The sequence below is a fragment of the Camarhynchus parvulus genome, chromosome 1A (genome assembly GCF_901933205.1).
Source record: "Camarhynchus parvulus chromosome 1A, STF_HiC, whole genome shotgun sequence".
Classification (NCBI taxonomy): Eukaryota; Metazoa; Chordata; class Aves; order Passeriformes; family Thraupidae; genus Camarhynchus; species Camarhynchus parvulus.
The window spans coordinates 33408666-33432088 of record NC_044586.1 but is presented as its reverse complement, the minus strand read 5'-3'; the positions used below and the strand labels follow the sequence as shown (position 1 = coordinate 33432088).

At 36.9% G+C, this 23423-nt stretch overlaps 1 protein-coding gene across 2 annotated transcripts in view; it reads left to right on the top strand.

The window, feature by feature from the left end:
* Positions 1 to 23423, top strand: part of ZDHHC17 (zinc finger DHHC-type containing 17) — a 64514-nt gene that overhangs the window by 16683 nt on the left and 24408 nt on the right. For both annotated transcript variants that reach the window (XM_030961091.1, XM_030961092.1), the window contains exons 3-7: positions 7190 to 7312; positions 10547 to 10624; positions 12000 to 12144; positions 18007 to 18071; positions 19365 to 19527. In XM_030961091.1, the coding sequence (XP_030816951.1) occupies positions 7190 to 7312; positions 10547 to 10624; positions 12000 to 12144; positions 18007 to 18071; positions 19365 to 19527 (574 nt within the window). The remainder of the gene's footprint in view (positions 1 to 7189; positions 7313 to 10546; positions 10625 to 11999; positions 12145 to 18006; positions 18072 to 19364; positions 19528 to 23423) is intronic.

The following is a 23423-nucleotide window of genomic DNA, read 5'->3' as shown; positions in this document are numbered from 1 at the left end:
CGTGCTGAAGCACTCTTTCTGTGAAGAATTTTTTTTCAATATGTAGCCTAAACTTCCCCTGGTGCAGCTTGAGGCTGTGTCCTCTTGGGTACACCTTTATTTAAGCATTTACTAGGTTTTGAGGGCTTTGTTATAAAAGATGTCTGTCATAAAGGGAAATAGCTCTGAAATTTCTGGTAGAAAATAAGCCCACCAAATATCATTAGACTTAGAGTAACATAAATAATGCTGCTGCTATATTAGTTCAGTGTTCTTGAAAAGATACACTTTTCCTCCTAAAATGATGTAGCTATTTGCATTTATAGAAGCATAACCTATCACATCCATGTAGAAAAACAGGTGATCTTATTGTCTACCCTTTGTTTTCAATTACAAATATTCACTGAGATTAAAGTATCTGCTGATTTTTCCTTACTTTTTAGTTCAGTGCTAATGTAAGAAAGATGCCACAACATTTTTTTTAAAAGGGGCCAGTCATCAGTCTCCTAGAAGTCTTCCCCCAAGCAGGTCAGTAAGTTCAAGCAAGATGTAGGAAAATATAATAAGAATTATTTTCAGTCTCTTGGTTTGGATGGGTTTTTTCCCCAAGTCCAGTTTCTCCTGGAAAAAAGTAATAAGTTATGTTATTGTCCCAACATACTTGAAAATTGAGAGCATTGTTCCTTAAATCTTAAAGATGATGATGAGAAAAATGGGATGAAAACATGAAAAACTCTTCTATATTCCATATATGCTGTTTGAGTTTAGAATTCTATTTTGACATGTTTTTAATTGACACAAGATTACACAGAAATAAAACAATGTTAGTAAAATACTGTGCTCAGTTTTGTTTCTCAGCAAGGAAAAACAAGAGCTTGCAAACTCCTCACATTCTTCCATAAGTATTTGTATGTTGCTTCATATCTCACTGAACTGTTCCAGCGCTTTATCATCTTAATCTGTAGATTGGATGCAAATTAACATGCTCATACAGTACGAGCTACAAGTACAATAACTTCTTGTAATCACACTAAGATTTCATAGAGGAAGCAGTGGTTAGGCTCATTGAAAAGAGTTTATTGGTATTTGTATTTTTTATCCATTATGCTCCTCATGAGTGCTCACAAAGACCTGGGGCCCTAGGCATATTTTGTATCAAAAATGCTCAGTCTCTGTTTTTTATTTTGCAGAAACTTCTGCTGGAGTAAAAATTGTAGTGTTTGGTTTTAGTACCTATTCATACAAAGAACTTGTTTCACTGATTTTGTTGTAAACATGTCCAAGAGCATCTAGATAGCTTTAGAAGTTGTACTGCTAGGCCCTTCATGTTGCAGATGTTAGAATGTGTGTGTAACTTTTTGTCATCTTATATTTGGTTATAGCAAAATTGTTTAGTTCATAGAAAGTCTCCACTGTGTTTCTGAAAGCAGAAGCAGGCCACTCATCTGTATTTGAAAAACTATTTTCAGAGGAATAGTAAAAAAGTCATCCATGCTTGCCTTTGGTTTTGTTCCACTGTTATATTCAGAGTTCTCACTGGAGCTCCAGGGAGGGAACAGAATCTTGTTTAAAAAAAACCAAAAACCAAAACTGTCACAAGTGTTTTTAAAGGTGAAATTTAGTGGTGATATGTTGAGTACATTTATTTCTATGGTCTAGCAGCAGTAGCCATCTGTCATCCAAGGCAGCAGTCGTAACTTTTTAATATGATGTCTTGGGAAGCGTCCTGTGTTAACTTGACAAAGTTGCTGCCTTTGTTTTGTTTTGAATCTTTTAAGCTGAGAAACTGAGAAGTAGCTCATGTAGAGAAGCATGTGATAGGCTGTCACTAGGAGAACAAAATCTGAGACATTAATCCTCGCATTGTGTTCTTCTGTTCTCTTGAGAGTGAATAGACACTTTCGGCTTGTAGCGAGTTTGATCAAATTCTACCTTTGTTGAAAGTAAGTTAAATGACCATTATGAACATGGGTATTAAACATTAATGGTATTAATAAGTGCTTTTGTGACATCTGGAAGATTGATTCCTTGTGCTCAAGTATTATAATTTCATTATCTCAAGATGAACTTTTCTGTTAAATTTTATTCAATGAGATCATTCAAAATGAAGTTGTGTGCATTCTGAAATAGTGCAGCATAAAATATAAATTATATTGAATCCTGCCAAGGAAAAAAATTGTCAGATACATGCTTTTTTCATGACTATTTATCAGCAGTCATAGGGTAACTGATTTAAAAAAAGTTATATATGGAATAATTAAAATTGGTAAGGATTGGCCAAAGGGACAGTTACTCCTGGCTCTTTTCAGCTGGAGAGAGTGGACAGACTCTGACACCAGGTACACATTCATTATTCCTGGTTATTTGTGCCCATGAGATTGATTATATTGCTGAAAGTGAAATGTGCCTGACTTTCATGTGGAAGGGTGGGACTTTTTAAACCACGTTAGTAATATGGCCACAACTGTCTAGACAATTTAGGGCTTTGGAACAGTATTTAAGAGCTGAATCTTTTTGTCTTTCAACACTACTGTTAATCGTCTATTAAGTAGCTCTTGAGTTAAACCTTTTCTCTTGAAAACAAAACTGTTTAACTGTTAACACAAAAACCTTGAGAATGTGTTAAAGGCTTTTTTAGTATTTGCCACCATTATTAATGGGAAAGGGATTTCCAAAGAGGAAAAAAGATCGTTTTTCTGTTAATTGCATTTCCACTTCAAACAGCTTTGATTTGAGTTACAATAATAGCAAGATGAGGGAGTGAGCTCCTGGTTTACCTGCTCTTTGTTGGCATGGTGATGTGCTCACTGTAGAGAGATTCCTTGCTATTATTGTGGCCAAATCTAATGTTAATCGTGCTGCAAAGATGGCAGTGTCTATTTTCAAGAGTCTATGTATTTGTAGACAAAAGAATAGAAAACGGATTACATATTTAAAATGCAAAAGGCAGTAGGGTACTGTTTTTCAAGGTATTACGGTCAGAATATCTTTAAAGTATGATGACAAATAAAGTGTTACAGGTTAGTTACTGAAACGGCTTAGAGGCTGTGGTAGCAAAAGGAGCTTGCACGATGGTATTTTTGTCCTGGACTAATCCCGTTTCTTTCAGAACAAGACAAACCCAATAATATGCTTTAATTATGCTCCATATTGATGTTTACAGCATCACCCTCTTGAATTCACTCAGATGCTGAATATTTGTTAGATTATTGTATCAGTCTGCTGTGAGGATTTCAATCTTACTCTCCATTACGCTTGAAGGGCATAGAGCCCTTTATAACAGCATTGCAAGTGTGATTATGCTGAGTGTCTGAAATAGGTGACTGTCATTTTCTGACCTAACAGTGCATCATGAACCTTTGGAGAAGGCAAGGTGAAGTCAGCTGCAGCAAATTGATGGAACAAGACTGTAGGTTGTATGTGAGAGAAGAATGCTGCACTTCTGGGACGGATATGGAGAAACCATAACTGCAGCAGATTCAGTGTTTTATTTAATTGTAGAGAGCCTGCTGTTTCCAGGAAGAGGAGCAAATGGATGTAAATTCCTAACGTTTTTTCCAGGCAGATTTTGTCTGTCAAGATTCTTAAGTCCTCTTCTGACAATAAATTGAAGAGTCAAAAATTATACCTTGTGTGCTGCATCTTTACTAAACAGTTATGATTGTGTTCAAGACACTAAATGTAAATTGCTAGAAACAGACAAACTGAGAGTGACTTAAATTTAAAAATTTCTATATACTTCACTCTCAGTGTCACCTTTGGAAAGAGCTTTATTTTCCTGTAAAGGCTGTTCTGGTATATTGCAGAATTTCATGTTCTGTTTTGTGGTGAAGTAGTACCATGACTTGTAGATTGCCTTCTAGTGGGAAGAATGGGAAGTCTGTGATGCTAACCCCAAAAGAGTGAATCCATTCTTACTATTCCTCCTTGAATCTGAGGCCATGTCAGCAGTCGTTGCCCAGGGCCTCACCACAGTATGGGTGAATTCTAGAAGGAGGTGCTTGTAAACATCAGTGGAGCATAATTGGTGCATTCTGTGGGGACTGGCAACAGCATTCTGCATCTACAGGCTGCAGGGTCACTTGTGACTGCTTTCCTTGGTTTTCATACATCTTAAGCCAAGTCCTTCAGAAAGTAGCATCATATTTTCTGTAAGACTCGAGTTTTGCTTTTAATTAAATAACCTGACAAATAACCCCTCCAACCTCCTCCCCACAAAAACTGCCAAAGAATAATCACCCTTCTTCCCCCTTCCCCTAAGGCTGTCAGGGGGCTTCTTGGTTATTCCTATCTTGACAATGTGGCCTAACAAAAACTTGGGTAGCAGTCAAAGGTTACTTTCAAGGTGGTTCATGTTGTGTTGTGTAGTCAGCTTGATAGGACACTCATCTTAAAGTGTATGTGCAGTTTGCCATATCTGGCCAATAGTGATGTAGTGGTTCAACTGCTGTGCAGCTGAGCCCTGCTTAGCTGCTTTCTTGCTTCCTTCTGCTGGGATGGAGAAATTGACCAAAAGGGTAAAGATAAACAAAGTTCAATATATAAAGTAAAAGCTGCACACACAAGCAAAGCAAAAAAAGGAATTAATTTGCTGCTTCCCATGGGCAGGTGAGTGTTCAGCCATATCCATGTAATGGTTACTTTGGTGGGCGAGCACCTTCACTCCAGATGTCCCTCCTTTGTCCCTCAGCTTTTATTGCTGAGCACACTGCCTTGCAGTATTGGATATCTCTTTGGTCAATTGGCATTAGCTGTCCCTACTGTGTCCCCATCCAACTTCTTGTGCATCCCCAGCCTGCTCACTGGTGGGGCAGCATGAGGAACAGCAAAGGCCTTGACCCTGTGTCAGCACTGCTCAGCAATAGCTTAAATATTGGTGTGTCAATCAACACTGTTTTGCTCACAAATACTAAACATAGCCTCATAGGAACCACTCTGAAGAAGAGTGACTTAATCCCACCCAAAACAAATACGTGTAGGGAACTCCTAATCCATTTGCATGAAAGCTTTTCATGATTGCCTCTTGCATTTTATAGGTCATTAAAATTATTTTATCCTTGTGTTCTTTTATCTTTCCAGTAACTTAGAATATTTTGTTTTAAAAATTCCTACATATTGTTTTGTACTACTTATTAAGCAGGATGAGAGTCAGCTAAACTCAGCCTTAGGCAATACATTTTTTTAAGCTGGTGACTGTTAAAAGTGATAGCAGGGCTTAGGTGAATTATTTCTTACATAATGGTTTCAATTTGTAGTTTGCATGAAGGCAGCAGGCATTCCAGCAGGAAGGAGTATCATAAGAGCTGACTGGAGTAGAACTGCTTGTCAACAAATGGTTGCGTTGCCATTCTGTATGAATCACTTTCCAGGCTGCCTTCACTGTAATATGGCAGCGTGATACTGTACTGTGGGAAGGTCAGAATTTTGTCTGGTTTTGAAATTCCTTCTTTCCCCCTTCTCTCCTCCTTTCTCTTGACTCCTTGTTCTTGCCTGACCTGCCTTTTGTAATCCTAACCAATTTCAGTTGCCCTTCCAGCTGACATGAGACATCAGGAATGGTATGTATGTGTTACAGGCACTCATCAGACCAACTACTGATCTAAACTAGGATTTGGTAGGTGGTGGGCTTCAAGGCTGGATGAACTTAGAACCTTACCAGTTTTCCAAGCAATTATGTTTGTCAGAGTAGGTGTATCTTGTCTAGCTGGTTGCATATTTTTAAGTCATTGTAACCCAAACATCTTCTTTCCACCTGCTTTGGTGTATTGAAAAAAAACTTTCTTGTCAAAATTGTTCATGCCTGCTGCTTTTTTACTTAGTCTGGAGGATCACATTTTATCAGTGTATTGTCAGTTGGTGTATACTGCATGCAATAGTCTTTGTGCTGATCTCTTGTAATGTTTGGAAAGATAATAAGTATGACAACAATTTCCAGCATTTTTCATAGTTTCTCATGCAGGCTTCCTAAGAAATTGAAAACAACACAGTCTAAGTAGGCTGTTATGTCTAGTACTTTTTAAATAGTGTCCAACTAATTTCTGTGCTTCAAATCTGTAATAGGCTTAGAAAGTGTTCCTGAGTTTTGTTGGCTTGAGTCATTTGATCATGCATTATGGGAGCACCATCCAGATTGAGGTTCCATTCAAATACATGAAAGAAAAAGTAAGAATGGTAACTACCCTAGGAAGAAGGTCTCTGCAACAGTTGTGCAAGCTGATCAAGTGGAACAGAATAACCTTTCAAAGGCTGTTTCTTCTGCAGAAAGTAGAACATAGAAGCAGCATCTGAGAAACTTAAGTCCGAACTTTGAGAGGCTGTTAAAATTCTGTTTTAGCAGAAGTCAGATATCACAAGGCGTTGACCTTGATTTCAAGACATTCGCACATTCTCCTCATTGAGACTTGAGCAATCCCTGTGGGATGTACAGATTTTTGAAATGTAATCTTTACTTGCTTTTCTGCATTACATTTTTGACACTGAAAATAGGTGGTAAAAGAGTGTATACATCAAAGCAAAAATTATTTAATGTTGGAGTTACTCCTCCATTGAATGCTTAAGTGATGTTTATGCTTCCTGATTTGTTTCAACTTCCAGATATGTGCAGATTTTTTTTTTCAAAAGCTAGTACATCACATTTAATAGTTCTCTTTAACAGAAGAATAAATTTCGTACAGTATTTCAAAGTGCTCTAAAGAAGAAAATTATACTAACTCGTATCAGAAAGATGGCTATTTGTTGCCTTGAGAAGAAAAATGGGAAGAACTTGAGCTGCTTGTGTTTGTAATTGGCTTGATGATCTTATCTTCTGAATTTTAGGAAGATACTGTCAAATTAGCTGAGTAAGTTTTATTTGCTCTTCAAGAGCTGGAAAGGAAGGAGAACCAAAGTGGGAGAAGCAAATGTAGTAGAGTCCCTGGGAAGTGAACAGTTACTTAAATTTAGTATACTACTGGTAGATATTTTGCCTTGCTCTGCAGTACAGTTTTCTGTAGGCAAAAGTTTTGTGTAATACCTTGATTTGATTAAAGTTATTTTTGCCAGTGGAAGCTTCTTGTTGCAAGACATTTGTAATCATTTAGAAAAAGAAAGTAAAGTTTCTTCTTCATTTCTCTTCTGTTGAAGATTCTGTATTGTGACCGAAAGTATGGTGTTTGCTGAATGCATTTTAATCTAAGGTAAGCATTTTGACAAATACTATTTTATTTTCAAGGTATGGAATATATGAACGATGCAGAGAGTTGGTGGAAGCTGGTTATGATGTTCGACAGCCAGACAAAGAAAACGTAACGCTTCTGCACTGGGCTGCAATCAACAACAGGATAGATCTGGTGAAGTATGTATTACAATTTAGGTTTAAAATTAATTATGTCCTTAAAAATGTGGATTTGAATGTCTTTAAATTTAATGTGTCTAATACGTCCTTTTTTCCTTGACAGTATGTCAAAGGTCTTGTCCATTAATGCATCTCTAACACTGTGACATAGAGCATTGCATTTTCTTCCCACTGTTTACTACCATGCATGTAACTACTGGTGTGTCTAACTGTATCTAAAATTCCCTTCTCTTGATGCAGTTCTTGCACTTCAGATTCCTCTGTCTTCAGAGGATCTTGATTTTTTTCTTTTGTATCACTCACCTTATTTTATGGTCTCCCACTCTCTTTTTTGCAAGGCACTAGTTTATTTTATTTCCTCAGAATTACACTATTTTGTGGTTTTTCTATTTGTTCAAGCCTATCACATCTTTCCCCAAGTGTTCTCAATTTCCCCATTATGTGCAGTGCACATAATATATTTAATGCAATTTCATTAAATATGTTGGCTATTAAGCTTGGTACTGCAGAGATAAAGTTGTTTATTGTTGTGATACTAGATCTCAGTGTCTTGTTTAGTGAGTGTTGACTATGTAAGTTCATTCCAGTGAAGTAGCTTAGCAGCTTGTCTGTCAGGAGTGCCGGCTTGGAATTAGACTTCTCTTATTTTTAGTATTTCTTCGTCCCATCTATTTTGAGACTTGAGATTCAGTGTACATAACAGGAAAAAACTACAGAACCTTTTCCTATCAGGGATGAGTGTCTAGAACACCATTCTGTTTTCATAATTACACTGATCTATTGATACCTCCTCAACTCAGCTTTGTAAAAATGCAAAAAATGGCGTTATGTCTCTACAGTTACTTACTTCCTACAGTAGTTCCCCATCCCCTGGGGAACTTTCTCCAGACATGGATTTCTCTTCTACTTTTCTTTCTTCTAATAACAGTGACTGCATGCACTTTGATTCCTCAATCACTGAATGCAAGCTGAGGTAGTTTTCAAATGCCTGCCAAAGACTTAGTGATCCTAATGTGGAGATCAGTGGAAGTATTTTCTTCTTAAGGCGACCTCTTAGGAGATCTGCTTGCTTTGAGTGTAAGTAGTTTGTTTAAATAGAACTTGCATGCCTGGCATCTTCTATTGGAAGCTTAGATGACTCACTGAGAGTGGGATTGCCCAGTTCTTTCGTTCTTCAGGGACCTTCTCACCTAGCACAAATTTCCTTCTGCAAGATCTGCTTAGACAACTAGACTAGGTTCTCAATCTGGTTTTGCAGAAAAATCTTACCATTTTTGTATACTGAAGCCGAAATGCAGTGATAAATTTCAACTGAGTCTCAAAACACCCTTAAAGAAACATAAAATGTTATTTCAATGCACCATCTGGCAGGAGATTGTCGCCTTGTCTTTTCCCAGTTGTCAAACTGCAAGTTCTTCCTTCTAAATAAAACCTACTAACCAGTAAGGAGTTCTGCTGTCAGTAGAACCTGAACGTATTCTGCATTTCTGCAAGGCCCAGTGTTTGAATGAAGACAATCTGTTTAGCGTTCACCTCCCCATGAGTGGCTGTCACATCAGAGAGATGAATCCAAGCTTTGACTGTGAATTTCTCTGTGCTGTCTTTTTATCTAGACAAAATTTCCTTTGGAGCTCCTTCCCAAGGGGGAATAAATAGCTCTTCAGTTAGTAGCTGATACTTCACTGTAACAAAATTACTTTGTTTCTTTACCATATAATGTGCTTTGTGTTTTCACCTAGGTGGGACAAAGACTTTCACAAAATCTCTGGTTTTTCTCATGGAGAAATAAAAAAACTTCCGCAGAAAGATGTCGAAGTTTTGTTCTTTTAGTGTTGGAGACCAGTGGAGTGGACTGTCCTGCACCAATCAGAGCAGATCTTGTTTGCCTTTCACACTCTTTTTTTTCACTTTGGCAAATCTGTTGAAGTACTTCATTGTGTCTGATGGCTCTAAATCAACTGTATAAAAGCTTTTTCTATAGATGTGTTTAGTCTGACATGCATTTTTCAGTTTCTGTTCCTAAAAGGGCTATTTTTGAAATTTAATTCTCTGAATCAATAAGCACTCTAGAAAATGAAGGTAGTTACTTAAGACTAATGTTTTTTCAAGATTTTCTCTTTGTTGCCCTTCTTCTTGCCATGTCTTGAAACACATAGCAGAGTTTGAGATGGCAGAAATTCAATGCTGAGGATTTGAAAGACAGCTCGGGTGGGTAGGAGAGCAGTGTTCATATATACCTGACAGGTATTTTCAAAGTGAAAGGTCTGTAGGCACAGGCGCTTGAAATGTGCAAAGACTTACAAATCTATAGCTGGGTATAGACAAAGGGTAGACAGTGGTGAATGAAAAACTAGAAGCCTTCTGGGAGGGCTTGGATTTGGAAACAATAATTTCTTTATAAAGCATGCATTTCCTTTTATGAAGGAAAAGTAATATTGCTCGTTTAGTGTCCCAGATAAAACAGTGATGACAGCAGTTCACAGAAATATTAAAAATTACTGTGAATATGAATTGTTGCGGTTAAAAATAGGTAACTTCTTTTGTTCTTACAGATAGCTCATCTTTTTATAAATGTTTTTGAGGGGAAAATAATGACTATCCCATCATTTAGAAATACTTTTTTAAATACTCAGATGATTTTTGTCCTTTGATTAATCATAACTGAAAAGTATGTAAAAATCTCAGTCCTTCACTAAATGTGTAACTTAAGTGTAATCCCTGGGATTTATGACTTCAGCAGGGTTATTCCAGTGATGATATAAGTTGCAAGTCTAACAGCATACAATTTAACTATTTAGCCAAAATTCTCTAAAAATTATAGTCTTCTAGCACTGTAAACTTTTACCAGTAATTCAGAATTCTATTTAATGTAACAGCCCCATAATATTTAAGAATAGTTTATTAAATACTTCTGTGGTAGCACAGTTTGTACTACTGTACATACTGTACATTGTATATAGCAATTGTTCTATTTTACCTTAGAATAAAATCAGGAAATAGCATAGTGTTTAAAACACTGTAGGAGGCATCTCTAGTTTCCCAATCCATGTCAGAAATGCAAGAAAGTTGAAAATATATGCATGACATCTAAAAAGGAAGGTTATATGAAGGCAAGAAGAGGCTCTGGTCCTCTGGTCTCGAGCTGTCTATTTTGCCTAACATCAGACATGCTCACCTGTGTCCTTTCAATTTAGCCAAAACAATCAGTAATGTTTACTATTTCTGTTATTCCAGGTACTATATATCAAAAGGTGCTATTGTTGATCAGCTTGGAGGAGATTTAAATTCTACCCCACTTCACTGGGCAACAAGGTATGAAAAAATCTTCTGAAGTTTTCTTCTCTCTTTTTCTGCTTAACATGGAGTACTAATGGTTTTATGGAAGTGTTGTGTTTTATGGAAATACTTTGTACTGGAATTAATTCAGTCTTTGATAATGGAGCTCACCGTGAATGTGGTATGTTTGAACTAAAAGAGCTTTCAGAATATGTTTTTTTCTAATATAGAGGAAGATGATTGCTACAGTAGGAAAACAAGTGAAGTATAGGCAACTTACTCTTACTTCTGAGATCTTATTTTTGTTAAGTCATCTGAAATTCAGTGGCACTTTTGCAGATGGGTTGTAGGATGGTTTGGTGTGACATTGTCCTTGAAATGTTCTATTGTATATGTGGATTTTTAAAAAGATGTATATCTTTTAAAAAGATGTAAAAAGATTTTAAAATCAGGGTTCTTATGTAGAAGATGGTCATGATAAATGGCTGGAAAAATTAAAGACAGTCTTCAAGCAGTACCTGCTCCTTTAGACAACCACCTAGAAATAGGTGGGAAAGAATCACTGTCTGTATTAATATTTTAAACTGTAGATGGCAAAAGGAGACTTGGAAAATTAGCTTTTAGAAGATTTAATATATCAAAATAATCTGTTTGCTAAAGGTGTGAGGACTTGCTTGTTAGCCTCTATTCAAGATTTTAGCTTCTCTATTTCTTTTTGTTACAGAACACAGTCTGTGATTCTGTGTTAATAGCACAAAGTCTTGACTAAATTTCCTGGTGTTCATTCATACCTGCAATCAGTTTTGTAAAGCATTGTCCGAAGTGGCTTCTCCAAAATTGAAAAGGTCTTTTGCTCGTGTCAGAAATGGTGTACTGACACTTAAGCACTGTGTCTAAAACAAGGATATGCTTATGCTTATTAAGCTAAAAAGATGCATAAGCTTTTAAGATAGTGTGGAGGAAATGTAGACCTCCAGTTTTCCTTTCTTCCCCTACTTTTGTTTTACTACAGTTTTTAATCCACACAAAAAGGGAGAGTATCTAGCCAGTTTGACATCTCTTAAAATAGCAGGTTTCATATGTGGTTTATAACAAGTCATAGTAGACTAGATTTCTCAATCATAACTTGATTTTTTGGTTGACTGTCTTTTTTGCTGTGCAGTACAGTTAAGCAAATTGCATGCGATGAGTGCACTATATGCATATAATTTCTGATATGAATGAGTTCGCTTACTCACTTGGAGAATCAGATCATGGCAGTTGCTGTTTTTAAAGTATGAGTTAAAGTGTGGGAATTCTGATAGTGTAACTAACTGCTTAACATACTTGTTGTGTTTCATTATTCAAATTTTAATAGTTTTCCTGCATATAGTTATTCAGTTGTTTGTTTTTTGTGTTTTGTTACATTTAGACAGGGTCACTTATCCATGGTTGTACAGCTGATGAAATATGGGGCAGATCCGTCGCTAATTGATGGAGAAGGATGTAGCTGTATTCATTTGGCTGCCCAGTTTGGACATACTTCGATTGTTGCTTACCTGATAGCAAAGGGACAGGTAAATTTTAAGTAATACCATATTTAAATAGATTCTGGTAAATTTTAGAGCAGGAACACAGTTGAAACTTAAACCTGTCATTAAGGAGATGCAAAATATTTGCTTGAATAAATATAAAAAGAATTCCTTGTCCTTTTTGTAGATTACAGTGTTGATGTGTCACCTATTAAACTAATTTCTTACAACAGTCATCTGAATACTTTGGCTTTGATTCACACCTGCCTAATGTAGTATATGGAAATTCTGATTCATTCTTTATTTCTAATGAATTTAATTTTTGAATGTAGCTATGACAATGGTAGCAAGTGTTGTTGAATTCTTCAATGAGAATGAAACAACCCCAAACCTTCTTGCTACCCCTTATATTACTGCTAGATCTGTGAAGTGTGTATATAATGTGTATTCATTACTATTCCTGTTATGTCTCATCTGTCATTCTGTCTGCTCAAGAACTTGATTGTGTTTTTGCTACACACCCTGGCTGTAATTTGTAGATTTCCTCACCCATCAGCATGTGCCTGAAGCACAGATTTGATTTACTGCGTAAACCATATAGGAAAGTCAAAGCCCTCCTCTTGTATGACAGTCCTACTAATGCTGTTCACATTTCCCTATTCTGCTTATTCTTTCAAATACCAAGTGAGATATGATCCAATGAGTCATGTAGAATATTAAATCAGTGAGTTTGGTCTGTGTAAAACAAATACTGTAATTTGCTGCAGAAAATTACTTACACCTGTACATGTGAAAAACCCCAAGCTACTCCTCCAGGCAGTATTCAGTTTGTATCTGTTTGGTAAAACAGTACTTAGTGTATGATAAAGAGTAAGCTAGGCAAAAGGAGAGTCTGATCCTATTCTGTATAACTGCTGTTTTGTAAGAAATAATGATTGGAGAGGAGTGTGTTTTTAGAGGAGCAAGTTTTGTAATTTCTTCTCAAATTATGTATAATTGTATGTGGCTTTTATGTTACCAGAAAAATCTTGCTGGAATTATACAAGTGTGAATTTGCTTAGAGCATAGCATTAGTAAAGCACTAACAGCCTTTAAAGTATTCTACTGTGGTTATGAAGTCTCCCTGTTTTTGTCTTCATGTTTGTATACAGATTTGTCCTCTTTATTTGAACATATAATGCTTCAATTGAAAAGAAGCTGTATGTCTTTACATGAGTACATACATAAAGACACAAAAAGTGCCTTAAAATTTAAAACTGTTAGTTTGAAAATAGCTCTTCTTATAAATAGCTTTTAAAACACTGATTTTTATTAAATCTCTCAAATATTTTCAAATATGATTTTGGTGTTCTTTCCATGATGTAAATTTAAATTAATTTTAACAGTAATTTTTCACAGTGTTTCAAAAAGTTCCACTTGAAAAATTACGTATTGATTTGTATGTTTAAAATCTAGTAATATCAATAGCATTATAATAACAATCACTAAAATGATTGTTCCCTAGCTGTATTACATACAACTACAGAACCTTTAGTTTATCTAGAAACCATGGGAGATACATGATTCTATTTTTAAAGTTTCCTTCAATTAGTACTGAGGTCATTAATTTTTTCTCTTTATTTCTTTCTCCACTTTCCTGGTGGTGCTGAGATTTGGATTTGGAAACTTGAACTGCTTTTGCTTCTGTGGGCTTACCCTATATACTGCTACTTATTTTCCTTCTGTCTTTACAGAGACCAGGTTCCCTTATATCCAAAGAGTAGGCTAGCCCTTGTTCTGAACCTAGTTCTAGCAGCTGTGTGGCAAATGACAGCTAAATAAATGTCAAAATGAGGGTCAGTGTAGGCTGTTGTGCTGTGTTAGTTCAGATCCTCATGCCTTTGTGGATGAGTGTGGTCAAAGAAAAGCCAACTTTCATAACAGAATAGAGGACTGACAGGTGGATTAAGAAATTGTTCCTAATTGCTACCTTGTCCATTCTTGAGACAAAACTGGAACCCAACTTCAGTGTTGCTGTTTCACTTTCTTCTGGGCTGTAGCAATCAATGGTAAAATTTGCAATCTGAAGCTTGAGTAAAGGGCAAGAACTCTTGGTCAGATGCACTCTGGCTTTGATTGGAAGTGAACCCATTTTCATGCCAGCAAGTACTACTCAGCCAAGAGGCAGCAGTGGCTGATAGATGTTGCTTTCTTACTGAATTGTGAAAGACTGATACCTGGCTGTATCAGAATTTGAACATATTGTTTGTGTCACTAGGTTGCCTGGGTCAAAATCAAGCCTGGTACAGGTACATGATATAAATATAATGAGAAATCAAGTAACAGAATCTGTAGCACAGTTCAAGTTTAGGTAAGACCTTTATTAAAAAAATGTGAGAAAGAAAAACTGAAAAAGAGCTTGAAGGCACTTAATAATGTGCAGTGTACAATTTGACTGCTTGATATTGTGCTTAGAGGCATATCAGGAGCTTGCATACACAAACATTCACCTGGAATAAGTTAGGATACAGATGTGGTATATGAATGGTTAAATAATATGTTCTCATCCTGTGCATATGTGAGGTAACAATCACAGATAATGAGTGACTGTAAGGTTGCTTGTAGGGTAAAATTATGTAAAAAATATTCTACTTCTAAAATTACAGTTTAACTATTTCATACTCATAGTTCAACTATCATTTTCATAGTTTAACTAGCACTTACTCATCAAGTACTTTTTTTTAGTTTCAGAGTTACAGTTTTGTGTGTTAACTAATGTCTCGAGCTACGTAGGGTCACCTGAGCTATGGCTTAGAAGTAGGTGGCATCTAGGTTGAGAGATGCTGGTGTGGTACCAGCAGATGTGGTTACTTTGGTGCTGTGATCCATGAGCAGTGCTCCTAAGCATTGTCACCTCAGTTGCCACTGAGGCTACTTCTCTCCACCAAGCTCAGGCCAGCATTAAGACACTGAACCAAATATTTTATTTCCCTAGACCAACCCAGAGCACATTACTTAGAGAATTATAAGTCCAGTTGTGTTCTTCCTTATGATTCAAGCCTGATTGTGTTTGATGGACTAGGGTATTCAGAACAGGGCTTTTGTTTGAAGGAATGGAGTAGGTTTAGTTCTGTGTTGTCTTCTTCGTTGGTCTGTGCTCTGTTCTATGGGACTCTTACAAAATCTCTGCTTTAATAGGAATCTTAAAAAATCTCTGCTTCTAGTCTGTAACTAGCACATCTTTTCTAGATTAAGAAATATTGTCAGACTTACATCAGCCTTACTGATAAATCTTCTTTACTATATGCTTTTAAAGCCTTTTTTCCTTTCCCTGGGCAATGGTTCATGTGAAAGAGATCTTTTCCTTATGGAGAATAGGATTCTGAGCAAGGATGTGATGGTCTTTTCTATGAAGGTCTGTGTTTTGTGAAATAAGCAGTAATGGTTTTAAAAAGGATCAGACTCCTGGTTCCTTTCTGTGTGATTTAAAGTAGTTCCAAGTGGGATCTCTTGATGCTTTCTGTGCATATTTTATCACAATACTGGTTTGACCATTGCTTGTTAAATCTCCTGGTAAGCCTAATGCTGCTCTGATCTCTGGCTGCACTTCAGAATCCTTCCTTGTCAACTCTTGCTTTCAGAAAGTAGTATTAAGCAGCAGAAGAGTTGCTGCAACACCTTTTCATGCCGAAAGCTCATTCTCCCCAGTATTTCTGCCTCACTAAAAGCTTTTTGTGCAATGTTGTATTAGTGTCCTAGGATTAAGTCTGGTTATCTTTGCATGTGAAAAGTTTTTTCTCCTTCAGAACTAGAGTTGTTTTACTTTAGAAATAAGAGGAAATTTTGCTTGTTGTGGTCCAGAGAATTCAAACTTGAACCATGTGCAAAGAGCAGCAGTATGTGCAACTTTTGAGCATTGCATCACATATTGTTTGAATCTTTGGTTCTTGCAGTGCTTGCACCATGTCCTAAGAGCACAGGCACACCCCTCCATGAGCCCTGATCTGTCACTGAGAGTTGAACAAGAAAGTAATGTTAAAGTGCCTGTTGGACACCACAGAATGGAAGAACAGTCTCTTAATATGAACCAGCTGCTGAAGGTTTAATTTTTTGCCTCAGCCCTCTCTTTGGCAAAAAGCAGGAGCAAAGCTTTCTTTCTGAAATGTCTCAATCAGTGGTTATAGTAGTGATCTGGAGAAATAACAAGGAATTTTTGATGAGAGATTTGTTGGAGCACATGTCTGCTATCCACAGCTACATCATCTTTGTTACATCTGTACAGCAGTGTGCAAGTGAATCTTAGCTGCTTTGCCTCTCATTAAAGCTCTTTTGAAAAGGGATCTGCTTCAGCCAATGTAGTGGCTTAATATGAGTAGTAGCTGTAGCCTGCCTAGGTAACTTGCATCTAGGGAATGCTCTGGAGCTGATGGGTTTGGGTTTTTTCTTTTAGCTGAGTGTCATCTAGTGTGCAAAGTGTAGTTTGGTCAGGTGGAATCATTGAAGGAATTGTTCTACTTACATCTAAGCACATTCCTACTGTCACAAAGAGGCGCTTTTCTATACGAAGGCTAAAGATGAAGGAGTGCTTGTTCATGTTGCAGTAATTTGTACAATCCTCCAAGTACATTGTTCACACAGTGTGAGCTGTGAATCAGTCACGTTCTCAAGGATGAATGAACTTGAGATTGGGCTGTGTTTCTAACTTCCTTCATGATTTCAACCACAGGGGGTTAATTGGCAATGCCAGCAGTTGCATAGTCCTGGTAGGCTCAAAAGAATCTAACCTATACAAGTACCCTGGGCAAACAACAAGCAAGTAAATCAAGTAACTGTTCTTCTCCTCCATCAACTGTTTTCTTAAAATAACCTTTTTTTTTTAAATTAAGCAACAGAATAAAAACTCAGAAATATAAAGTAATCTGCATGCTAGAGGTGTTTTAAAAGCAATTATTTGGAGGAGCTAAGTTGGATTTTCTGGGAAACAGCTGCCTGGGTCAGGCTAGCAGCAGTGTGAGTAGGGATCCCAGAGTACTGGAGCAGAGGAGGTTCTGGAGATGACAGAAAGCAACATCAGTTACTTTCTGGGTTTTTGGCGGGAATTTCTCTAGCAGATGACTTCATTGAAGTGCTTTCCAATGTAATTTTCCTAGTAAGAACTGAGAGAAGTGGTGTAGGAAATGTTGTCATAGCTCTGTTGCCTCTAAGGAAAACTGTTCATGTCCTGCATTATGTTAACTTGCAGTAATTTTGTTAGTGCTGGTCTGTGAACTCTGCCCAAATGTGCTTGAGAGTCTAATCTGCCTCAAAATATTTAGGAATTACCAATTTCTCTAGGCAGGAGGGGAAAGAGATTATAGATCTGTTTTATTTCTGAGGAGGTTGTTTTCATTAATGGCTTTTGTTCAATCTTAAAATTCTCTGGCGTTCATTAATTGGATATCCAGATACATAAATACATTTGGAACTCATTGAACTAAGGAAAATTGCTTTGCAAGTGAAAAAATAGGTGCAACTAGCATTTAGTAGGATGTAGGATCCAGACAGTGGTATTTATAGTAATTTATCAGGTATATTTTCAAATATTGGTGCATTATTTTAATTTTCTTCTGCTTTTTAATGCAATAATACACCACCTGTATATATCTTTAATCTTGAAGATTAATTGTAAGTTAGAAATTACTGGTTTTACACAGCGTGACTGTTTCATAGTTTCCAAAATAGATTGGAACAGTTATTTTTTTGGCAATGGTGGCATCAATGTTTGTTTTCATTTTTTAAATACTATTTGAGTGCTAAAAGCTTGCCAGTTTTTCTTCCAATTCAGATGATTAGTCTTAGAACACTGCTTCTCATTGCAAACATTTCATCTGCTGGATCTTGAGTACGCTTACTTACCTCACCAACTCTTTTTTCTTTTCTTTTTTTTAGGATGTAGATATGATGGATCAAAATGGAATGACACCTTTAATGTGGGCAGCTTACAGAACACATAGGTAATATATGCAGTTTTGACTTTATCTTAGTGTTAATCAAGTGGCATATAGTAGTGACTGGTTTAGGGAGTTTTTTCGAAGTTTTTTTTCTTTTTTTTCCGCTGTTGCTATTTTATCTTTCTTAATTTATGGTTATTGTGAATTCATCCCACTTGGTAGCTCAGCCCCACACAGCCACTTCTTTACTTCTGCCAAGTGGGATGAGAAGGAGAATCAGGAGGGTAAAAATGAGAAAATTCATGTGTTGCAATAAAGACAGTTCAATAGATAAAGCAAAATAAAGAATTCATTTGTTACTTCCCATCAGTAGGCAGAAGTTCAGCCATTTCCAGGTCATCAGGGCTCTGTCACCTGTAACAGTTACTTGGCAAGGCAGATGCTGTAACTCTGAAATGTCCCCTGCTTCCTACTTCTCTTCCCCAGCTTTTATTGCTGAGCACACTGCCATGCAGTATTGGATATTTCTTTGGTCAGTTGGGATCAGCTGTCCCTGCTGTGTCCCCATCCAACTTTTTGTGCACCCCCAGCCTGCTCACTGGTAGGAGCAGCATGAGGAACAGCAAAGGCCTTGACCCTGTGTCAGTACTGCTCAGCAATAGCTGAAACATCCCTGTGTCATCAGTACTGCTTTGGTCACAAATCCAAAACACAGCACAGTAGGAGCTACTGTGGAGAAGATTTACTTGTTTTCAGCCAAACACAGTACAATGACTTCTTCAGGAGAGAGGGTACTATGAAGAAGTGCTCACTAATCCTTCCTGTGATGATGACTGGAAAAAATGGATAAAAAATAACACTCCTCCAAAGAACAAATGTTTGAATTAGATTCCTGTTTGGAAGGCCCTATCTCTCTTATTGGGAGAAACCAAACTAGCTCTTAGCAATACTTGCTATTGCCAGCATTCACATCCCATTTTAGTTTCATCTTCTGGATTGTGAGGTGGAAACATAACATGTTTTGTACTTTCATTGTTTAAGTATATAATCCTGTGCATATTTTTACAAATATGTTAGTAGTGTTAGATTTTGGTAAACAAAAACTAGAGTTGTAGAACAAATGTTTCTTGATATCCCAGAATGAGCTGTCTTCAGGAGATCCTTTAAAGTCAACAGAATAGTGGTTGGTTTTGGTGGGAAGAGATTTTGAGTCATTCATAATTGGCAGCAAAAAATGTCACTTTGCTATTACATAGTGTACCTGATCAATGATCTTCATAGAAACTGAATACATCAGCAATAAGTTGGGATGTATTTGAGTTCATCTGTAGATCTAACAAGAATTTTCTTTTCTAGTGTGGATCCAACACGATTACTACTTACATTTAACGTGTCGGTTAATCTGGGAGACAAGTACCACAAAAACACAGCATTGCACTGGGCTGTGCTAGCAGGAAATACTACAGTCATTAGTCTGCTGTTAGAAGCTGGAGCTAATGTTGATGCTCAAAATATTAAGGTAAACATTTGGTCTGGTTTAATTGTAAGTGGTTTGAGGCAGAAATAACAGAGACTATGATAAATCTTAAGAATAGGTGGGTATTGTCAGTATTGTTGGGATTATTGTGGGTGTAGTGGGATCATGAAGATAGAGCAAAAGCAATGCCACTAACGTGTCATTTGGCAATTTTTTTCCTAAGTGTAATGCATAACCACTAGATTTGCACCATAAAAGATGCTCAAGTAAATTATTTAACAATGATTATGTGTAAATATATGGGAATGGGGTGTGCAATTAGACTGCATGTGTGAAGACTGGTGTATTTGGATGCAAAATTGGAAACCTGACCAAATATCTTCTAGTGAAATTCTGGGGTGACTGTTTGTTGGGAGTGAAATGTGAGACATCTCAGTCCTGTCCAGGGAGCTGACATATGCTCTAGTCGGTCTCCCAGTGCCAGTAAGCAAATTGGAGGTCTGAAAATGCCAATAAGAGTCAAATAAGCAAATGGGCTCTTTTTATGCATGTGAACTTAACTTGCCTGATTACCAGAATTTCTAAACTATGAATCTAGATTCTGTACTAGCAGAGCCATCTCCAGCATATGTTAGACCAGCAAAACAGCTCTTAGAATTTCTGCCATAGACTTGGAGCTTCTCCAGCCTTGGAAGGTGTGCCTTTGGAATGTGGTTTTGTCCATTACTTCCAGATACTCTGTATATCAAATTAGATGCATTTTGCTACCCAAACTGTTTCATCTGTGGTGTCAGAGAAGAAATCACTTTTAGAAAAAGAGTTCTCTACTTAGTTTCTCTTCAGATATTTGTATTTTCCACTTAAAGAGTGTTACAGGCAGAGTGGTTATTCTTGAAAACCCAGCTGTAACTTCATTTAATTTATTTGTCCTTTTGCCATTTTTCCTACTGATTAAGATGGCTGGAGCCTATTTTGCTTGGCCACAAGTGATAGAAATATATATATTAAAAAAAAGTACACATCAATTATCTTGGAGAGCATGGAATAGCCTTTCTAAGGGAACAGCTTTTTAGGTCCTACATCCACTTCAGAATATCAGAAATGTTCATAATCATGAATGAAAACTCATTACAAGGAATCACCTATATACGTATTTAGAACAAATCATCTAGCCTCTTGCATGGGCTGAGGTGAAGATACATTAATTATTCCTGGTCTGTAAGGTCAGTTGTGTGAAGGAGTTATGATTCTAGTCTCACTTCTTGTGTTGAAAAGCTATTTTCCTATGCCACCTATGGTAAAAAATTAAGGTGTTTTTATGGGAAAAAAATTGGTATGTCATACCTTACTTGTCTTGGCAGACTGATTAGTGTGACAAGAGTTCTAAACTCGTCACGTTACCTACATTTCTGGACTCTTATGAAATCTGTAACAAAAATTTCTGTGTTTGACTCTATGAAAGTATATGCTAGCCTGAAGTAGTTCATGGTCTTGCCTTCTTTATTGACAGACAGCAGCAGTCAGTAGAAAAATAGGGTTTTGAACCTGCTGGATCATGATACCTTTCCAGTCATGCCAGAAGGTATGTGTCTGGTTTCAGTGACCACTGCCTATCTTCTGCAGTGAAATCTAGGTTTCTTTCATGCCTTCCCAGCTTTTTAGGATCTTCAGAGGATCAAAATCATTTGAGCAATGGCAGTTTTGCCATCCAGCCAGTGACTTTATAATGGATGCTGATTTAGGTGGTAGTAAATATATAGGAAATATAAACATTTGGTTGATTCTTAAAGGCCAATAGAAACTCAGTTTGGTGCCCCTCCTTTGACTGTTCAGCCAAAGTTTTTTTTGAGCCAAAAACAAATTAAGTGTTTGGCTTATGTTGCCTCAGAAATAAAAGGAATTGTGAAAGGCTTCTTTCTGATGCAGTCAGTTCCAGATTCCTGCAGCACTATTTAGTGAATTCCTTTTCTCAGATAGCCCATGGAATAGACCAAGAATGGTGGTGAGACAGCTGATATTACAGAAATGCATTGGCTGAAAGCTGTTCATCTTCTTCAAATGATGACATGACTGAAATATTAGATCTGAGCTTTGACTTCATTGTTTAATCAGCTCTAGTCAGTCTGTGCTAGAAAGGCACGTGCTGCTGGCTGCCTAGACTTGGAACAAATTGGGACCAGTCATCTCAGCAATGTGTTCTTTACTTTGCATGACAGTTTGTGAAGTATTTGAACAGCAGCACTCCTATCCTAGAGCAAAGCTTGATACAAGCAGTGAGTTAGTCCTATTTTGTTATTTACTCTCTTTTTATTATGCTGTACAAGAAATTAATATTTTCTGTTTGGTAGCAAGATACTTCTTTCGTTTTTGAGAACTAGATTAATATTAGAGTTGGAAGCTGTATTTCAGTAATCAAAGTAAGAGTGGGTTTTTTGTTTGGTTGATTTTTTTCTTAAGGAAATTTTCTTGCCAGACCAGTGGACAGGTTGGGCAGACAAGAATAGGATTTCCCAAGGAGCCAGGTTATCACTGGGGACTTGGGGAAAACTTGTAAATTTTATTTAAGTATGAGCAGAAACTCCTTTTTTTAGTAGAGTAACATAGAGACCTAAAAAAGCTCTTATGGTCTAAGAAAGATTTCCTTTTTTTTTTTATCTATAAGTGAATCATTTATTGAACTTTAAATGTAGTTTCTTGATTATGCAGTGTATCTTAGGCTTGTCCATGGAAGTCTGCACGTACAGTTCCCTATTGTAATGACTCTTCAGATTATTTCTTCTATCTAAATACTTTAAATATGTATTACTGAAGCCTTATTGCTTGCTGACAATTTTAAGTATGTTACTAGATTAATCTCCCCAATACATTTTTTTTCTAAATTTTTAAGGAAGTCAGCCATCAACTACTCCTGTAAAGACAAGAGAATATTAAAATGGCCAGATGATGAGAGGCGTAGTCAAAGACTTCTTTAAAGCTCCCTCAATTTTTTTATCTAGGCAGTTCCTAGGTGTCTCATGGCCCTCTAGTGGAAGGGATGCTCAGCTGGACCCCAAGACAACTTCAGGATTTACTTGGGAGATCAACTCCCAGAGGGGATTGCTTGTCCACAGGTAATCTTTACAGTCTGGATATATAAGGTGATACTAAAACAACAGCATCTCTGGAGTTTCCTAGATATTAGCAATTCAAGGTGCTATTAAACCTGTGATAAAACAGGCACCTATAGTTTGATTTCAGGCATTTCTGTTGAGAATGGAGTTAATTTAATCTGGTTTTTTGAACATCTGGCTAAATAACTTTGAAGCCAAGTCAGAAGGTCATTCTTTTTTAGCTGATTTTTCTAGTTGAACTTCTCACACAGAAGGTGTGAAAGGTCCTGTTAAGTAGCAAAAAGCTTCACCTCATAATTTATATTCTATGCTATTTACTCTCTTAAAGATTTGGAGCAAGATTTCAAAGGCAGAGATGACATTTAAGTACTCAGTGCCCGTTGCCTTTCTATGGGACATAGGTAGCTAACTGCAGTTTTTAATCTTTGAAATCACTTCTGTCTGTAGTAATTATTGCCCTTTCTGGGTAGTTTCAGTTTCTAGTACCTGTCTCACTTTTTTTTTAGGAGGGGGCCGAGCGATGGAGGATTCAACCATTTTTCAAGCCTCCATGAATGATTTGTTTAGGAGGGGAGTTAACTCCAGTAGAAGAGAGGAAGAGTCAAATGCAAAACTGAAGCTGGAGGTACCTGCAATTGGTTGTCTCTTGCCTCCTCTATAATTTTAGACCAAGTCAATAACTTTTTTCATTTATCTCTCTTCCTAAGTGTTTAAAAAGCAATAAAATCAAATCAGTTTAGTAGGCACCTTTGGTCCCTGTATCTTTCACTCTGTGTTTCTCTTTTGCTTCATCTGTTAGTCCTTTCTGAAATTACAGAAGTAAAAACA